At 41.5% G+C, this 17,566-nt stretch overlaps 1 protein-coding gene across 1 annotated transcript in view; it reads right to left on the reverse strand.

The window, feature by feature from the left end:
- Positions 1 to 17,566, reverse strand: part of SPON1 (spondin 1) — a 378,147-nt gene that overhangs the window by 63,772 nt on the left and 296,809 nt on the right. The window contains exon 7 of the mRNA XM_014602347.3: positions 16,271 to 16,335. Coding sequence (XP_014457833.1) covers positions 16,271 to 16,335 — 65 coding nt within the window. The remainder of the gene's footprint in view (positions 1 to 16,270; positions 16,336 to 17,566) is intronic.

Here is a 17,566-nt window from a genome sequence, read left to right on the forward strand (position 1 = left end):
TTAATAATAAGTTATCAGAGAATAGTATTTGGTATGCATAGTAGAACTCTAAGTCAGATTGCCTGTAAAATATCTGGTTATATACAAAGACTCTGAGGGACTGTTTCTGCTAGGATTAATGAATTTGTTTAACCAGACCAAACCAGCAAACTAATAAAAGCATCGTATGTCCTCACACTGATTAGAGATCATCCTCAGAATAATGGCTGCCTAAACAAGTGATTTAGTGTCACTGTGGTACTTTGAACAGGAATATATTTCAGAGACGTGTGCTCCCTAAATATTTAAAATATCACTATCAGCTCTGTTTAGGAAATGTACTTTTGTATGAAAGACATATTACAAGACATCTTGGCAGAATGCACTTTTCCGTTCTATTCTATTCTCTCACTCCTGCAGTTAAATGATGTTTACACTGCAGCTGTGAGATGTAATTGCAGTAGGAGTCGGCACACCCGAGCAGTCTTTACATTAACTTTTTCAGGTAATGATCAGTGGGTGCATGTACACATGACACTACGTTGTTGTAGCCATGTGCTACGGCGACATAGCATCAGTGAGCACAAACCGTGACACTGATGCTACATTGCCATAGCAACGAACTACCACACTATAGTGCATTGCTACGGCACCACTGCTGCTAAAAATAACCGTGTGCAGCTGGGACTTCCTAAAGCAAGTACTAAATGACAGGGCACTGGGTGGGGGGTGGGTACGTGTAGATGCGCCCAGTGTGGATACGTGCAGATGTTACATTTAGGTCAACCTAACTACGGTTACATCAGTCTAAGCACTGTTCAGATATTCAGAGAGGTTAAATCAGGCAAAAAAAAATGGCTGGCCTGATCTAAATTAGGTCACCTGAGGAGGTGAACTGAGATTGGGAACTGGTTAGCTTAATCCACTGAATGTCTGTACACGTTGAGAGTGCAGCCCCAGGGTTCGGAAAGTCCAGCCCCTTCCCCAGCTCCAGGGCTACACTCTTCCTACCCCCTTCCCCCAACTCTGACCAGGCAATTTTTAACCTCCCCACTCAAAGGGCCTGAGAAGAGCTCCCAGCAGCAGCTGTGTCCCAGCTGCTGTGTTAATGGTTAACCATTTAACCGATATAATTAGAGGAGGTTAAACAGATGATTTTTAAAACAATATTTACATCCCTATTTAGGATACACTCAAACTATTGTAGAAATCAGCTGAATTCTACAAATGCCTTGGGGGAGGGGGGTAAATCACAAATGTTTAAATGCTTTGATTTCAGAGTGGTCTAAAATGATTAAAATCCAGGGACGTCATTCTCCCCTTGTACTCGGCCTTAGTAAGGCCACAGCTGGAGTACTACATCCAGTTTTGAGCTCCACAATTAAAAAAGGATGTGGAGAAGCTTGAGAGAGTCCAGAGAAGAGCCACGCGCATGATCAGAAGTCAGGGAAGCAGACCCTATGATGACAGGCTGAGAGCTATGGGGCTCTTTAGCCTGGAAAAGCGCAGGCTCAGGGGTGATCTGATGGCCACCTATAAGTTTATCAGGGGTGACCACCAGTATCTGGGGGAACGTTTGTTCACCAAAGCGCCCCAAGGGATGACGACTAGGTCGAATGGTCATAAACTATGACAAGACCGTTTCAGGCTGGACATAAGGAAGAATTTCTTTACTTTCTGAGCCCCCAAGGTCTGGAACAGCCTGCCACCGGAGGTGGTTCAAGCGCCTACATTGAACACCTTCAAGAGCAAACTGGATGCTTATCTTGCTGGGATCCTATGAACCCAGATGACTTCCTGCCTTTTGGGCAGGGGGCTGGACTCGATGATCTTCCGAGGTCCCTTCCAGCCCTAATGTCTATGAATGTCTATGAAAATGAATTAACAAAAAGGAGGAGAAGGGTTGGCATTGAAAACCCTGGAAGCCATGGAAATGAACTACTATGCTTGACCATAAACAGTTTTCCTTCTTGATTTTTAGTTCAGCCAGCAAACTGAAATAAATCAATTATTTGCATCTCTGTAATCACAATAAGATAGAAAAGAAGATAAAGTTATTCTTCCTAAATAGGGATTAGCATCTAGACTGTATTTATTATAGGCATATGGCCTCAGCACCCTTAGGAAGTGCGGTGCTTCCCAAACTTTTGAAATGTGAACCACCTTCTGCCAACTCAATTTTGTGCTGCTAAAAGCTACCTATCTCCCACTTTTAGATCTTCTGCACCCCTTCACAGCTACTTCTTTATGCCCTCCCCAACCTTTGGGAAACACTGATATTACTTGTCATGTGATGCTCCCCCTCTTTTCTTATATGCTTTGATGATAAAATAGTGAACTACAATGTTGATATCTACCACATAATCATTAGGCAACTGAGTTAGTGCCCAATGAAATGAAAGGGGTAGCAGCCTCACAACTCAGAGGTTTTATTTTAGATTTTCAGTGAACTCTGGCAGTCGTCATCACTGCATCAGCTGACCTTCAGAACATGATCCGAGTATTTCTTTCACAACTTTACTAGAGGCTAAATTAAACTATGTTTAACTACTCTTCGAAGGGACTGGAACCTGGGTCTCCGCACAACACATACTATGCTCTACAGCCATGTTTGCTCATTCTCTCTGGCCTACTGAATATTAGTTATTTCACACAAAGTGGCATGGCTTCAAGAGGAGAGCTTAAGAAAGCTTTACTGCAGAGTACCCATCCTGTAGCCTGGTGGTTACAGCATTCACTTCAGAAGTAGGAGATGCAGGCTCAAATCTCCTTAGCAGAGAAGCGAATTGTATCCATATTACCCATCCCATTTTGGTCTACTGGCTATAAAATACTTCCTGCTCCTGTTTTGTGAGGCCAGGTATGCTTTGAGAATTCCTATCAGCTCAAGATTTGCTAGTTAGATTAATGGGAAATACCTATTTTGTGACAGCTGCTCAGTACTATTGGGACTTAATGCTGTTCTAGGCATGTCCAGAAGTAGTTCTCTAAGCTCCTAAGGAACTTTTCTGGTGGATTTTTAGGCACCTCTAGGATTATGCACCAACTGAGTTAGGCACCTCCATGGGAAGTTAGGTGGCAATTAGGTGCCTAAGTCTTTCTGTGGATCTAACACTACCCACTGGGTGCATCTACACGTGAGGCAGACTGTGCAGTCATTTACTGCTTGCTCAAGTGAGTAACTGGGACTGTGCAGTAACACCATCGGCTGCATGGTTATTTTTAGCTGCTACTGCACAGTAGCAACAAGTGGTGACGTAGCGTCTCATGTAGACGTGCCCATCAAAATCTATGATACAAAGTTAAATGGAGTGGATGAGAAAGTAGGATAATTAGAATATACAAGATTCTAAAGTAGGCAATCCACACACTCTACCCTCTTGTACAAAGTGACGAAACTACTAGATATTATCATCTCATATTATGTATTCAAGTATTGTTACTACAGTTCATTCACTGTTAAATACTTCTTTTAATTATTCAACTGTTTATACATTGTAGGACTGTTATCTTACATGGGATAGGGAAAAGATTTCACTGACTGAACCTCTAAGCTAGATCCAGGGCTTTAAATTGCCTATCAAAAGCCCTTTTGCTGTGTTGGGGAGTACATGATAAAAAACTTAGTAAATAATAATAACAATAATAATAATATAAAGGGCCTAGTCTGTCTGTCTGTCCATAATTCTCTTGGAGTACTCTGATTGGTTATTGTTATGGACAGGAGAAGGTGGTGGTGGTGCAGCAGAGTGCTGCCACGATTGCAGGAATGGAGTAGGGGCGGGGGTTAGGGGGAGAGAAGCCAGTCATGCATTCATAGCGCAGCAGTACTCAGAAAACCACATGTGAAAGGCACAATCCCTCTCCTTCAAAAGCTCTCTCCTTGAAAATCTCTGTTAATTCTGCTTGTGCTCACAACTTGCCCATATATCTGATATACAGAAACAGCATTCCTAGGCAGGTATACAACTGCACACAAGAAATACTGGTAGCAGTTTATGATGCAGCTCATTTTGTCTTAATTGTTGATTTAACCCTGTGCAGTTATCAGACTGCATGTGTGCCTTGGCAGCACTTTTAATAGAATGCCTATTAAGATAGATTTTTAAAATAACATTTATCTAGTATGGCTAAATGCACTGAATAAATGTCCTTCTGGAGTCAGCTGTTATGTGTTCTTCATCCAGCCTTCCTGACTTCTTACTTTTCAAGCAGGAAGAACAGTGCTAGGCACAAGTAGCTTTCTCAGGTCATGAAAGAGAAGCTGCTGCTTCCTCAGATGGAACAGGCAGTCTCCAAAGAACGTCCCTCCCACTGCCTGATTGGGTTTGCAGAGGGAGAAGCAGCAGGAGAGATAACTAGAGGGAAAGTCTTGCAATAAAGAGGAAGTGACTAATTCTGTTCCCTCACTTCAGGAAACTCCTGCTGCTGCTGCAGGAGAGCAGATGAATGTACCTGGCAACTCCTTTGAAGCCTCTGGCCATTTGTCTCTTGTATTGGCTTCCCAGGTGTCTCTAGACCATTCGGCAGCCAGCTGTGGAAATGACACAAGTGGGAAGGGAGCCAACAGCAGACACTTTGGCCTGCTACTTGGGGCAGTGGGAAAAGGCATAAGAAATGTGTGTGAAGAAAAAGCAAAAAAAATGCACTTCAGGGTACTTAGGAAACTTGCTGAAGCAATCTCAGGACCATTAGCAATTCTGCCTGCAAACTTGTGGAGGTCCATTGAGATGCCAAGAAAACTAGGTAGCACCTATCTTTAAAAAGGGGAAAAATAAAGGCTAGTCAACCCAACTTCAATTCACAGATAGATACTGAAAAAAATAATCAAACAATCTATTTGTAAGGACTAGAAGATAGCAAGGTGATAAGTAACAGCCAACATGGATTTGTCAAGAGCAGGTCATGTCAAACTAATCTAATTTCTTCCTATGACAGGGTAATAGACCTTGTGGATAGGGGAGAAGCAGTAGATGTGATGTATCTTGACTTTAGTAAAGCTATTTACACCAGCTCACATGACATTGTCTTACAAGAGCTAGGCAAATACTACTTGCTAGATAAAACTACAGCGCACAACTATTTGTAAAGCTACACTTAAAATAGTTATCAGTGGTTGGCTCTGAAACTGAAAATATGTATCAAGTATGGTTACACAAGGGTCTGTCCTGATTCCAAAACTAGGCAGTCTTTTCACTAATGAGTTGGATGACTGATTGTATGATATGAGTACCCTTTATTACATTTGCGAATAATACCAAGGCAGGGAGGAGCTGAAAGTACTTTGCAGTACAGGAAAAGAATTAAAAAAGTTTTTGATAGATAGGAGAAGTGGCCTCCAAGAAATAGGATACAGCTTAATAAGGACAAGTGCAAAGTACTTTACTGGATCATAAACAGAACGTGTCAACAATGTGACATTTTTGCAATAAATATCAGACTGTCATATAAACAGGAGTGGCTTGTGTAAAATATGCCAAATAATCTTTCTGCCCTGCTAAACTTCAGAGAAAATTCTGTGTCCAGTTTTGGGCACTACACTTGAGGAAAGATGTGGTTCCATTTGTCAGAACCCAGGAGACGGCAACAAAAAGAGTCTAGAAAGCATATCATATAAGAAAAGATTGAAATAATTGGCTTTGTTTATTCTAGCAAAGAGAAAACTGGGGAGAAATATGTTAAGAGTATTTGAGTACATAACACACTGCCATAAAGAAGGATAAAAATGAATTATTCTCCATGTCCTCTAGGAATCAGACAAAAGGTAATGGCTGAAACTGCAGCAATGGTTAAACAGCAAGGAATAGGGTTGGACATTACAAAAAGCTTGCTAAGTGTAAGGATAGATAAGCAGTCTACCTAAGGAGACTTGGGAAACTCCATCATTGGAGATTTTTAAGAACAAGTGAAACAAATATCCATTTGGAATGGTTAAGATACTGGTCTTGCCTTGGGGCACAAGGATGTATAGGTCTGGAAGGGAGAGGTCCCCTCCAGACATATGAAAATCAGTGATGGGATGTAGGAACTTGGGAAGTTGAAGATAAGGAGTGAAGCAAGCAATGAAAAAGAGGAAGAAATGAAGGAAGGAAACAGGAAAAGGTGGTGTAGTTTGGATGGGACATTTTGGTGAGTTGATAAAAGAAGGGTTGCAGGGTACTTCATATTGTGCTGTGGAGTCTCTTCAGATAATTTTATGTCCATTTTCTCCATCAAGGCTACAATATTAAGTTAATAAGACCTGATGATAAAGAAATACATTGATATAAAACTTCCATAACAAGCTGAATCAGATTTCAACACTAGCTCAAAACTGAGGTTATTTTTGGTAAACAGATTTTCTAGGATGCGCTTCTAAAGAGCCAGGGCCAAGTGCACTTGACCTGACTGGTGGTTTAAATTGAGAATCTTCTGCGTTTTGGGTGGTCACAAACCAAACAAGAAAACGCTGTCAGGTTCTTCTGAATTTTGCAACCAAAGTGATCCGCCACAGAGTGTAACTGGAAATACATCTGTGCCTTTGGATTGAAACCTGTGTGCTATAAAAACCACACTAAAGCTATAGAAATTGTGTAAGACAATAGTAGGTACAATAAACTGAGGCATTGGTCAAGGAGAGTGGAGAAGCAAATTTGCTCATTAAACTTCAGGGAAAAAGAAAAAGTTCTGTGGCTGACTCATCAGGCTCTCAATTTGCCAGTGTCTGAGCCATAGTACAACATTGTAAAAACAGGACATTTGAAAAGAACAGAGGCTGTGTGGGCACAGGAAGAATAAGCAAAAGATTATGAAGGAAAAGGTTTGCAAAAATTAAACAAAATCACCCTGTTATCTGTGCTTTTTAATTCTGAAATGCTTTGTTTGATATTCACTGAGCATAGAAAATTAGCTGTTAAAATATTTTTTTATTCAAAATGTGGCAGAGGAATTGTGGGTAGGAGGGAGTAGAGAGAGGAAGAAACCCTAAAAAAAAAAGCTTAAAAGGAAAAGGGAGGGTACCTGCTTTTGCCAAAATGTGATTCTGGTGTAAAGCCTATGGATTTCAATAGACTTTGGCCCATGCCCCCAATTCACATCTCTCATGGGGGTCTTTAGCCAATTCATCTTATTGGACAGTATCCTGTACTGGATGATGTGAGACAGCAGTGATAAGGCAGATTGTTCCAGAGATAGTGCTTAGCACTGAGAAAAAAAGAGCAGGAAGAAATGATAGAACTGAAAAATCCATTATGCTCACATCTCTAATGAGAAGCTTGCTATCAGAAACATATCCAGCCCCATGGGTTTATTGTATAGACTGGACTGTGAAAAATGACAGCCCCAACATGGGTTTTTCACAAGGGAAAGCCATTCTCTGCTGAATAATGAGTTGCAAGTTGTACAGGGAGCTGGCTCATGGATTTATTTCACTCCAATTTTAATATTTTATCCTCTTGCATGGCACAGGATGGGGAGGAAAGCATAAGATTGTGGGTAGAACAGACGGTCTGAGATGCCTCATGGCAGAATCATCACAAATAGAGTGTGTGTGTGTGCACACCCATGCACACATACATGAGGTGTGGGGAGGAAAAGGGGGTTAATTTCCACAACCAGCACAATTTATCATCAAAAGGTTTTTAAACATTTGCATATTGTCTAAAAATCATGTGAAAAACAGGTGTTTTCAACTGAGCATTCCAAAACCTGCAGGATCAAGAACTGGAGAGTGAATTAAGAGTTAACGTTCTTTAATTCTTTGGCCTGGAAACAATTCAGAGTAGGCAGATGCCAAGCAGAAGAGATAAAATGGGATTTTTTTTCTTTTATAATCCAAAGGATTGCTGAAAAATATTGGAGAAGGCACTTGTTCATTCAATATCTCTGATTTCTAAATTGACCAGTTCCTTTCAGCTTATCTAAAACTGGCAGACTGGACCTATGATGGTATTTGAAAAGATGATGTGTATCTGCTTGATGATTTATTTATTTATTAGGCACTGACACTTTAGCAACTGGGTACATAGCCATTTGGCAAGTTGATTCTGTCCCATGTCTGATCCTTGCTTTTCCTTGCAGTTAAAAATGTTAGACTGCATCATATTCAGCCTTACACAACAGTGGTACAAACTCCCTGCTTCGCAGTGAACAAGCAAAATCCTCAGACACAGGAGGTCTGATTCAAATACCCTCCTGCTTATCCCAGTTAATGATGAGGAATACTGATCCACCTGCATTGGACACATTCTGGTAACATAATTCAAGAGGCACCCTGAGAGAAACAAATTAATGTGAGCTGCAGATCCAGCTGTGTGCTTCCAATGCACAAACCATTACGGAGAGCTAGAAACTGTGTGGCAAAATGAAATCCCTTGCTTATAGTTTGGGGTTTAGTCCAGAGGTCCAGCAATTTTGGAAAAATCACTGAAAACTCCACTATCCCTTATTGGATTATTGTAGCTATAGTCTTAAATCCTCATAACAGAGAAGTTGCCTGTATAATAACCTTTTTTTCTGGTGGCAAAGGGTCACAATGGGCAGAGAATATAATGACCATCCTGTATACAGCTCCACAGCTGTAAAACTAACAAATGTGATGACATCACTATGTAGCCTAGATTTCACACTCACATCACAGATAATTTGGCTCTTGCCAAGCTGTGGAACTGACACAGCTTCTTCTATGCCTAGGAGTTGGCTCTCCTTCGTGCCTTATCAGAATAAGATAATTCCTCCTGCTCTTACACACTATCTCAAATTATAGAGTAAGGAATAATATATCCCAACAGGTTTGGCTGTATTTGTACAGCGATATGTTCGTTTAGGGGTGTTAAGCTCACATGGGCTCTGAGCCAGATTTGGACCATGGGACTCCTTGAGGGTCAGATCCAACCAGGGGAAAGGGGGAAGCTGTAGTGGCTTCTACAGCAGCAACAGTAGTGAGCAGCCTGGTGGCAGCAGGTCTAGCCGAGCGAGTCCAGAGGTGATCAAATTCACCATTGATGGTCAGGCCCAGTGGGGCCAAAGGGTCCCAGATACTGTGGCAGGCCATACCCCATAACTTCTGGTGCCCATCGGTGGCCTACCAGGCAAGATTGAGAGGCTCTTTAGGTTGGAGCTGGCCCACAGGTTTGACTCCCCTGTGTTAGATTAATTTAGGACCAACCCTGATGTCTTAGTACAAGCAAAGCTCCTGTTGAAGCAAATGGGGTTTTGGCACTGTAAGGATTTCTCCACTTGGACCCACAGGCATAACAGAAAATGTTTTCTTTTGTGAAGGAGCTCTGTGCAAGATTTTTGAAGGTATTTAGAAATCTAACTCCCATGGAGTTAGATGCCTAAAAAACTTTTAAATTCTTGCCCTCTGTGCCCCCAGATTCTGCCGTCACAGCTTGATTATTTTATATTTGCAGCTCCTGTGGTTTGAATGCCAGCAGTCCTATCAGAATTCTACTGATGAGATGTTTCACCTCCTGTCTCCCATAACCAATGATCAGCTGTTTGCAGCTGGGTGTAAAAGTGAAATCTGCTTCAAGCTGAGAACAGCTGAGAGGCAAAGAGCACTGAGCTGTGCTCCTGTTTTATATGGGTGAGATGAAAACCACTCTGTTTTGATCCCTGTAGGCCATATCATGCTATCCTTGCTCACAGCGAATAGTACCTTTCCTGCAAGTGTTCTCATTGAAATCACAATTTCAATAGCTCAATCTGGGCCTATAACCATAAATAGCAGGAAACAATGTTTTATGATGTTAGTTCACTTCTCTTCTTGTGGTAATAATGTTCTCTTACATGTTGTGCAACTATAGTGCTATATCACAAAGACTACAAAAGAGAACCGTCTGAAAACAAGAACCTGGGAGAGATTTTCTGCATGCTGACTGTGGTCTGTATTCTGGGTGCCAACCTGGATGGAGGAAGACTGAATATAAATGAGAGGGAGGAGGACATGGAAAATGAGGAGGGAATGAGCTTTCTTATATGTGAAAGGGAAAAAGGAAGGGAGAAAGGAAACAAATAACAAAGAGGAAGTGAACTAAGCCTATTATTTGGGTAGGAATGTTTTGTTGGATTGGGGACTGACAGTGAGCTAAAGTGTATTAATTTTAACTCTAACAGGTTACAGTTAGAGTAAATTATTACATATTATTACATCTGCCCCATCTCAGCCCTGAATGTCACCTCTGCTATATTTGTTACTTCTGACTTGATGTCTGTGAACTGGTAGGAACAAACAAATCTTTCGGGACAGCATGTGCTTATTGCATCTCGACTGAGAACTACCTGTTTTCTCCTTCCCAGCTAGAAGAGAAAATTTACAGTTATATTTCCCTTTAATCTCTGTCTCATGCACTAAAGACTTCTACTATCAGTTAAGACTGAGAAATAAGCGTTACAGGCCTTTGGGTTCAGGCCAAAGCTTCTGGACTTGTTCCTTATATCAGAATTTCTTCTCTTTTTTTTTAAGTAAATTTTCTAAATGTCATGCTTGTGATGATGAATTTGAAAATATGGCTTTAGAATACCTGAGAAAGTGCCAGCTTTCTGAATCTGTATAGAGCTTAAAACAATAGTGATGGGAAGTCTGAATAGCCCTGTTCACCAGCTAACTCCACACCAGCAGAGAAGACGTGCAGATGACTTGGCCTACCCACCCAAAGGCATTCTATGCTGCTAGGGTAAGTATTAGAAGGCTGCCCTGCTGCCACAAGAGCCTCTCTAGGGAGAAGAAGAGACTGCTTTTAGACATCTTGAAAAAAGCTGGGGGATTCTACTGTTCTCTTGAAGGAATCATAGAACATTAGGGTTGGACGGGACCTCAGGAGGTCATCTAGTCCAACCCTCTGCTCAAAGCAGGACCATCTCCAACTAGATCATCTCAGCCAAGGATTTGTGGACCAGGGTCTTAAAAATCTCCATGGATAGGAATTCTGCAACCTCTCTGGGTATCCTGTTCCAATGCTTCACTACTCTTCTTGTGAAAAAGGTTTTCCTAATATCTAACCTAAACTTCCCTTGCTGCAACTTGAGACCATTGCTCCTTGTTCTGTCATCTGCCAGCACTGATAACAGTCTAGCTCCATCCTCTTTGGACCTCCCTTTCAGGTAGTTGAAAGCTACTGTTAAATCCCCCTTCAGTTTTCTCTTCTCCAGACCAAATAAGCCCAGTTTCCTCAGCCTCCCCACAGAAGTCATGTTCACTTGTCCTCATACCATTTTCATTGCCCTCTGCTGGACTCTTTCTAATTTGTTCACATCCTTTCTGTAGTGGGGGGAGGAGGGGACACAGTACTCCAGATGTGGCCTCACCAGGGTCAAATAGAGGGGAAGAATCACTTTCCTCAATCTGTTGGCAGTTCTCATAATAATGCAGCCCAGTATGCTGTTAGCCTTCTTGGCAACAAGGGCACACCATTGGTTCATATTCAGCTTATTGTCCACCGTAACCCCCAGGTCCTTTTCTGCAGAGCTGCTGCCCAGCTAATCAGCCCCCAGTCTGTAACAGTGCATGAGACTGTTCTGTTCTAAGTGCAGGACTTTGCACTTGTTCTTAATTGAACCTCATGAAATTTCTTTTGGTCCAATCCTCCAATTTCTCTAGGTCTCTCTGAATCCTAGCCATACCCTCCAGTGTATCTGCTACTGCCCTCTGCTTGGTGTTATCCTTGTTGAAGATACTGAACAAAACTGGTCCCAGGACCAACCCCCGGTGCACTCCACTTGATACAACTGCCAACTACACACCTAGCTATTGATGACTACCCTTTGTGCCTGACTACCCTTCCAAACAGTTTTCTATCCACCTTACAGTCCATTCATCCAATCTGTACTTCTTTAGCTTGTTTGTGAGAATGTTGTGGGATACCGTATCAAAAGCCTCACTAAAGTCAAGGTATATCATGTCCACTGCTTTCCCTGCATCCACAGAGCCAGCGATCTAGTCATAGAAGGCAATCGGGGTGGTCAGGCATGACTTGCCCTTGGTGAATCCATGCTGGCTGTAATCACATTCTTCTCCTCCTTAGAAATGGAGTCCTTGAGGACCTGCTTCATGATTTTTTCAGGGACTGAGTTTAGGCTGAACAGACTGCAGTTCCCTGGATTCTCCTTCTTTCTTAAAGATGGGCACTATATTTGTCCTTTTCCAATCATCTGGAACCTCTCCCAATTGCCATGAGTTTTCAAAGATGATGGCCAGCGGCTCTGCAATCACATTGGCTAACTCCCTCAGTACCTTCGGATGCATCGTGTCTGGACCCATGGCCATGTACACATCCACCTTTTCTAAATAGTCCCTAACCTGTTTTCACCACTATTGGCTGCTCAATTCCTCCCCAAACTGTGCTGCTGGGTGCAGTAGTCTGGTAGCTGACCTTGCCTGTGAAGGCTGAGGTGAAAAAAGGCATTAAGTACGTCAGCCTTTTCTGCATCATCTGTCATTAGGTTGCCTCCTCCATTCAGTAAGGGACCCAAATTTTCCCAGATCTGTCACCTGTTACTGAAATACCTGCAGAAACCCTTCTTGTTACCTTCATTGTCACTTGCTAGCTGCAACTCCAATTGTTCTTTGGCCTTCCTGATTTCATCCCTGCATGCAAACAATACTTATATTCCTCCCTAGTACTTTGTCCAAGTTTCCACTTCCTGTAAGCTTCCTTTTTGTGTTTTAGCTCATTGAAGAATTCCCTATACTAAGGCCAAGCTCGTCTTCTGCTATCCTTGCTGATCTTCCTGTGCATCAGGATGGTGTGGTTCTGCACCCTTAGTAAGGGTTCTTTAAAATACAACCAGCTCTCCTGGGCTCCCAGGAAGTCCTGCACATCAGTTCCCCTGGGAGGCCAGACTGAGGGGGAAAGGAGTCCAAGAACCTACCCTCCCCACCCCTACAAGAGGAAATGCAGCTGCTATCAGTACACTTTGGGGAGGGGGCATGGCCGTAAGAGAACCAAGAGCCATGTTGTGCCAGGATACCTAGAATACCATGATCTAGGCCTGTCTTCTGTTCTGGCTCTTACGTTCAGAGTTTTTTCCTGAGATGCATAGATCTGACATCTGCTTGATGCAGTTGGCAAGTTTTGAGTCTGCAGGCCTTTTTGGTCCCAAGTCACATTACGCTCAAACAATTGTTAGCCAATCAGGTTCATTTTTCAGCTCAGTTAATAATCAGATCACTACTCTTTGTTGCAATTTTTAAAATTAAAGTGACAAGATAAACAGCCCATCTAGTATAGCATTCTGATTCTGGCAGCAGCTAATCACCAACTCTCCATCACAACAGGCAAAGATGTATTAATATAATTACAGCTGTCAAAGCTTCAAAATCAATGTAGGAAAGTTATTATATCAATATGTTTAACTGCTGTTAAATATTGATATTTTAAGTGCAACTAACACGATATGATAACTTGGTTGGGTAACTGCTTCATTTCAAACTTCGAAGCTTGACCAGACTGATTTCCTTTGCTAACCTGTGAAACTTTCTCTTTCACCTCCTGAAGTAGTTTTCCTAATGTTATGTGTTTGATAATAGTGTTTAATACACAGTAAACTCCTTTGCCACAATAGAGCAATATATTGCAACATGGCTTAACATTACATGATGTGATGTTTTGACATATCGGCTTCACACCAGACCAAGAAAAGCCATATCATTCATGATTACTCAAGAGAAAATTATCCATGCCCATTACCCGGTAGAAAATTAGCAACACATGCTTGCCAGAATAAGTTCGCTTTGTTGTGCATAATAATTGTCTAAATGTTTGTCTGATGTAACAGCTTTAATTCTTGTACAATCATCATTTATATTCCAACAGAGATAATCAATAATGTTAAACAGAAAATCTAACAAGAGAAATATGTGCTAATTGAAAAGGTTCTTTTCTTTGGAGATGGAAGCAGACTTTAAAATGGAATTAAAAAAGAGGGGTACCACAACCGTATATGAGAAACATAATGAAAATGATTTAAAAAAACAAACCACCAAATAAAAGAGGGAAACACAACAAGAGCTGTTTGGGAAGAAAACCTTTGGGTGACATTTTATAATACAGTAGGAATATCTGGAATTTTTTCCGTGGATGTTATTGGAAGGTGACACCAATTGACATATGGAAAAGAAAAGATGTTGCTACAAGAACATCTGGAGGGTGGTTGAGAAACATTGTCATACATAGCCCTGTGAGAATATGCCTCAAAAATGTTTGAAATTGTGTTCTCCTAATAAAAACATCTAAAGAGTTTTTTGTTAACTCCTTTGTGAAGCTGTCACTTCTGCATTCCCCCTAGTTGATACAGCCATGGGCACTATAGTTTAATTAGCTTTGATTTTTGTGTGTGAATTTAGTGCTTTTGAAAGATGATGGATTGACAGCTCTGGAAATCCTCTATCTATCCCCAATACAGTCAAAGAAATGAACAATACCACATGCCTCTCCGACAACCACCACCATATAATGTGTGTGCTAACTGTGGAGTGGTGACTGCAGAGACAAACCCTTGCAACATTGATCATTTTGAGGCAAAAGCACCATCACTGCTGTTTTCTTTGTTCTTTTTTTTTTTTTAAGGTTATAGGCAAAAACAAATGGTTCCCCTGAGCCAAACAGGCTTCATCGGATCAGAGCCAGGCAGTGTAATGACTTTTCTTTTTTAAAGAATACCAACTTGGTATGCAAAAGAACAAGCAGGTCAACACCAAAAAAAATATATTGGAACTTACTATAGGTAAGCTCAGTAATAGGTCCCCCAAACTAACAGATGTTGAGCAGAGTAAAGCTGGAGACCGTTTCTGTGGGGAGCTCATTATCTGAATACAGCAATGAAGGAACATGCCAAAAGGTTCTAAGGACTCAAGACAGCAATTAGCTGTGCAAGACTACAGACATATGGATTTTAAGGCCAGAAAGGACAATTATAATAATCTACTCTGAACTCCTGTATCCCACAGACAATCACTGAACCTCACCCAGAAATCCTGTCACAGACCTATATTTTTTATTTTGCTTTCAGCATCTTTTTAAGAAAAGTATCCAAGGACTTCAGGTGAGAAAAAATTTATCATAGCTCTAGCTAAACTGTCCAAAAGGGTAAACACTCTCACTGTTAAACACTTCTCTTCATTTCTAGTCTGAATTTCTCTAGCTTTAGTCCCCTACCACTAGCTCTTCTTATCCCATTATCTGCTTGATTAAGGAGCCATCAGATTGCAGCTATCAAAAAACTTTTCTGATCAAGTTACTTCTTAATTTTTCCTTGGATATACTAACTGGCTTCTTAAGTTTTAAGCCTCTTCAGTCTTTTACAAAAATCAATGTTTTCCAGAACTTGATTCTTAGCTTTTTTCTGGCTGACATCCATGTAGTCAATATCCTTTTTGAATTGTGGATGCTAAAACTGGGCACTCCAGTAAGCCACCATACTAATGCTGTGGACAGAGGTCATGCCACCTCTCTGCCTGATGCAAAGACTGCACTCACCCAGTCTAAGCCATAATGGCACAGTGGGTGCTCATGTTTAACAGGGGTCCTTTATTAGTAAGGCAGAACATAGCTCCTTATCTGGTAAATGCCACCTACTTCCTTTGTTCCTAGATGGTTTTGCAAAGGCTGTATTTTAAAAAACCCTGTTGCTGAAGCCCAACCTCCAGTGAGAAAATAAGTTTCATGCATTTACTTGAATTCTGCACATGTCCAAGCCTAGCAATTAGGCAGGGGAGATGGCTTCTCTGGTCCTGAGCCCTTACTGTTTTTTCTGCTCTCAGGCTTTCTGCCTTGGGAGACCCTAAGATCAGCAATGATGATGATGAGCCATGTTCTCAGCTCAGGTAATTATTATAGCTCTACTGAAGTCAGTGTCACTATGGCAGTTTACTGTATCTGAACCTAGGGTTCAATGTCTTTGAGAAATAAACTTTCCATAAGATATATTTTGGAGCTTTTTAGGGTCCGTCCCCCCACCAAAGAGGATGACAGAATGAATGATCTGGTCAAAACAGATTATAAAGATACTGTGTACTGAATAGGAAAACTTGCATATAAATGTCATAGTTTGATACAGACACAACATCAGCAAAATGATCTGCTCTTTCTTTTACCTGAAACAGTTAGCAATCCCAAAGTACACCAATAATAAAAGAGAGAGTTGCAATTATTGGCAAAATACCAAGCACAAGACAAACTCATCTATCAACAATATTTTTATATTGTTTCTTCACAACAGCAAACCATTGTGTGAGGCAATACGTTTGGAGCACCTGTCAGATGATATTGAACAGAACTCTTTTGGGAGGCTTCATTCCCTACCTACTTACACGTTTACTGGTTGCCAGGCAGGCCACTGTGCTTTCGCCTTGATGACAGTTAAAACCTCATCACTCTGCAAAGGGAGACAAAAACAAAACAAAACAAAACCAATCAGTTATTGGGACAATTTTATTATGAGAGTAACATTCCTCAATGATTTATAGCACCAAGATGAGGCACTTGGAGCCAAGCAGTGTCTCAGCATTTGGATGAAGAGGCATGTACCTTACTCTCTGTGATGTTTGGGAGGTGTGTTCTCTGCTACTCTGGGTGAGGAAGAGAGTAGCCAAGAAGGTATGGGAGCTTCCCAGAGAGGAACCACATTAGTATCCAACCACTGCCACACTCGCATCACATCAGTGCCTCTTCCACTTATACTGCAACTGAACTCAGCAGAAGGGGTTGGGCACACACTGCAGCATGGCTTGTTACATTTAGTTTCCCTTTATGAGTGCTGCAATTTATGGTATGAGAAGAACTGTGACTTACTGCTGTCTCCAGCAATAATTAATTTCTCTTCCACCAAGGTCTTGGCTGTCTATATGGCACAAGCCAAGCCAAAGACAGTGTGACATAAAAGGGTTTGGGGAGATGGTACAGTGAGAAAAGCCATAAGACGGTTCTGTAATTCCCACAGAGCTCATGGAGATAGCAGAATGTGGCCAGTCCTGCTTCCTAGAGCGAAGGGTGATAAGGCAAGAGTCTTCTGAAAACTCTGGAGGGCTTTATTGTTGCTCTGTGGGAAGGGGTACACTTGACACTTCCTGAGGAACAAAACCCAAATACTGTCCTTTGTAGGCTCTAGCAATGGACATGGACAGCACTGGGGAAGAAAAATAGGATCAGCAACCCATAAGCTGGGATGAATGTCTTCAAAATGGTACAGTAAAACAGGGTAGAACTGAGGCAAAGAACTTTCTCTTGAGGACTAACCCTAAACAATAGCACACCCCGCAAAGCTGCTTATGATCAGCGACACAAGCAAAATCACCAGCATTTCCTATCCACAGGATTTAATGTTACATCAACAATCCATAACCGATGCACTGCAATCTCCTTTAAATGCAACTTTTAATAGCCACTTTCCCTGCTTCCCCCTCACACATAAAAATGAAAGGATGAAGTATGTAACACACCTGTAGAAACCCAGGGAGTGGCTAAGCACTGTAGAAAGATTTTTTCCTCCCTTAAAGCCTATAAGGATCCTTGCATCAGCAGTTTTAAAATTTATATGCAGCGTAATAAACCCTGAACAAAAACAGCAGACTGTTTTAACAAGGCTCTGGTGCACAGAAGACATCTAT

Source organism: Alligator mississippiensis, chromosome 2 (genome assembly GCF_030867095.1).
Source record: "Alligator mississippiensis isolate rAllMis1 chromosome 2, rAllMis1, whole genome shotgun sequence".
Taxonomy (NCBI): Eukaryota; Metazoa; Chordata; order Crocodylia; family Alligatoridae; genus Alligator; species Alligator mississippiensis.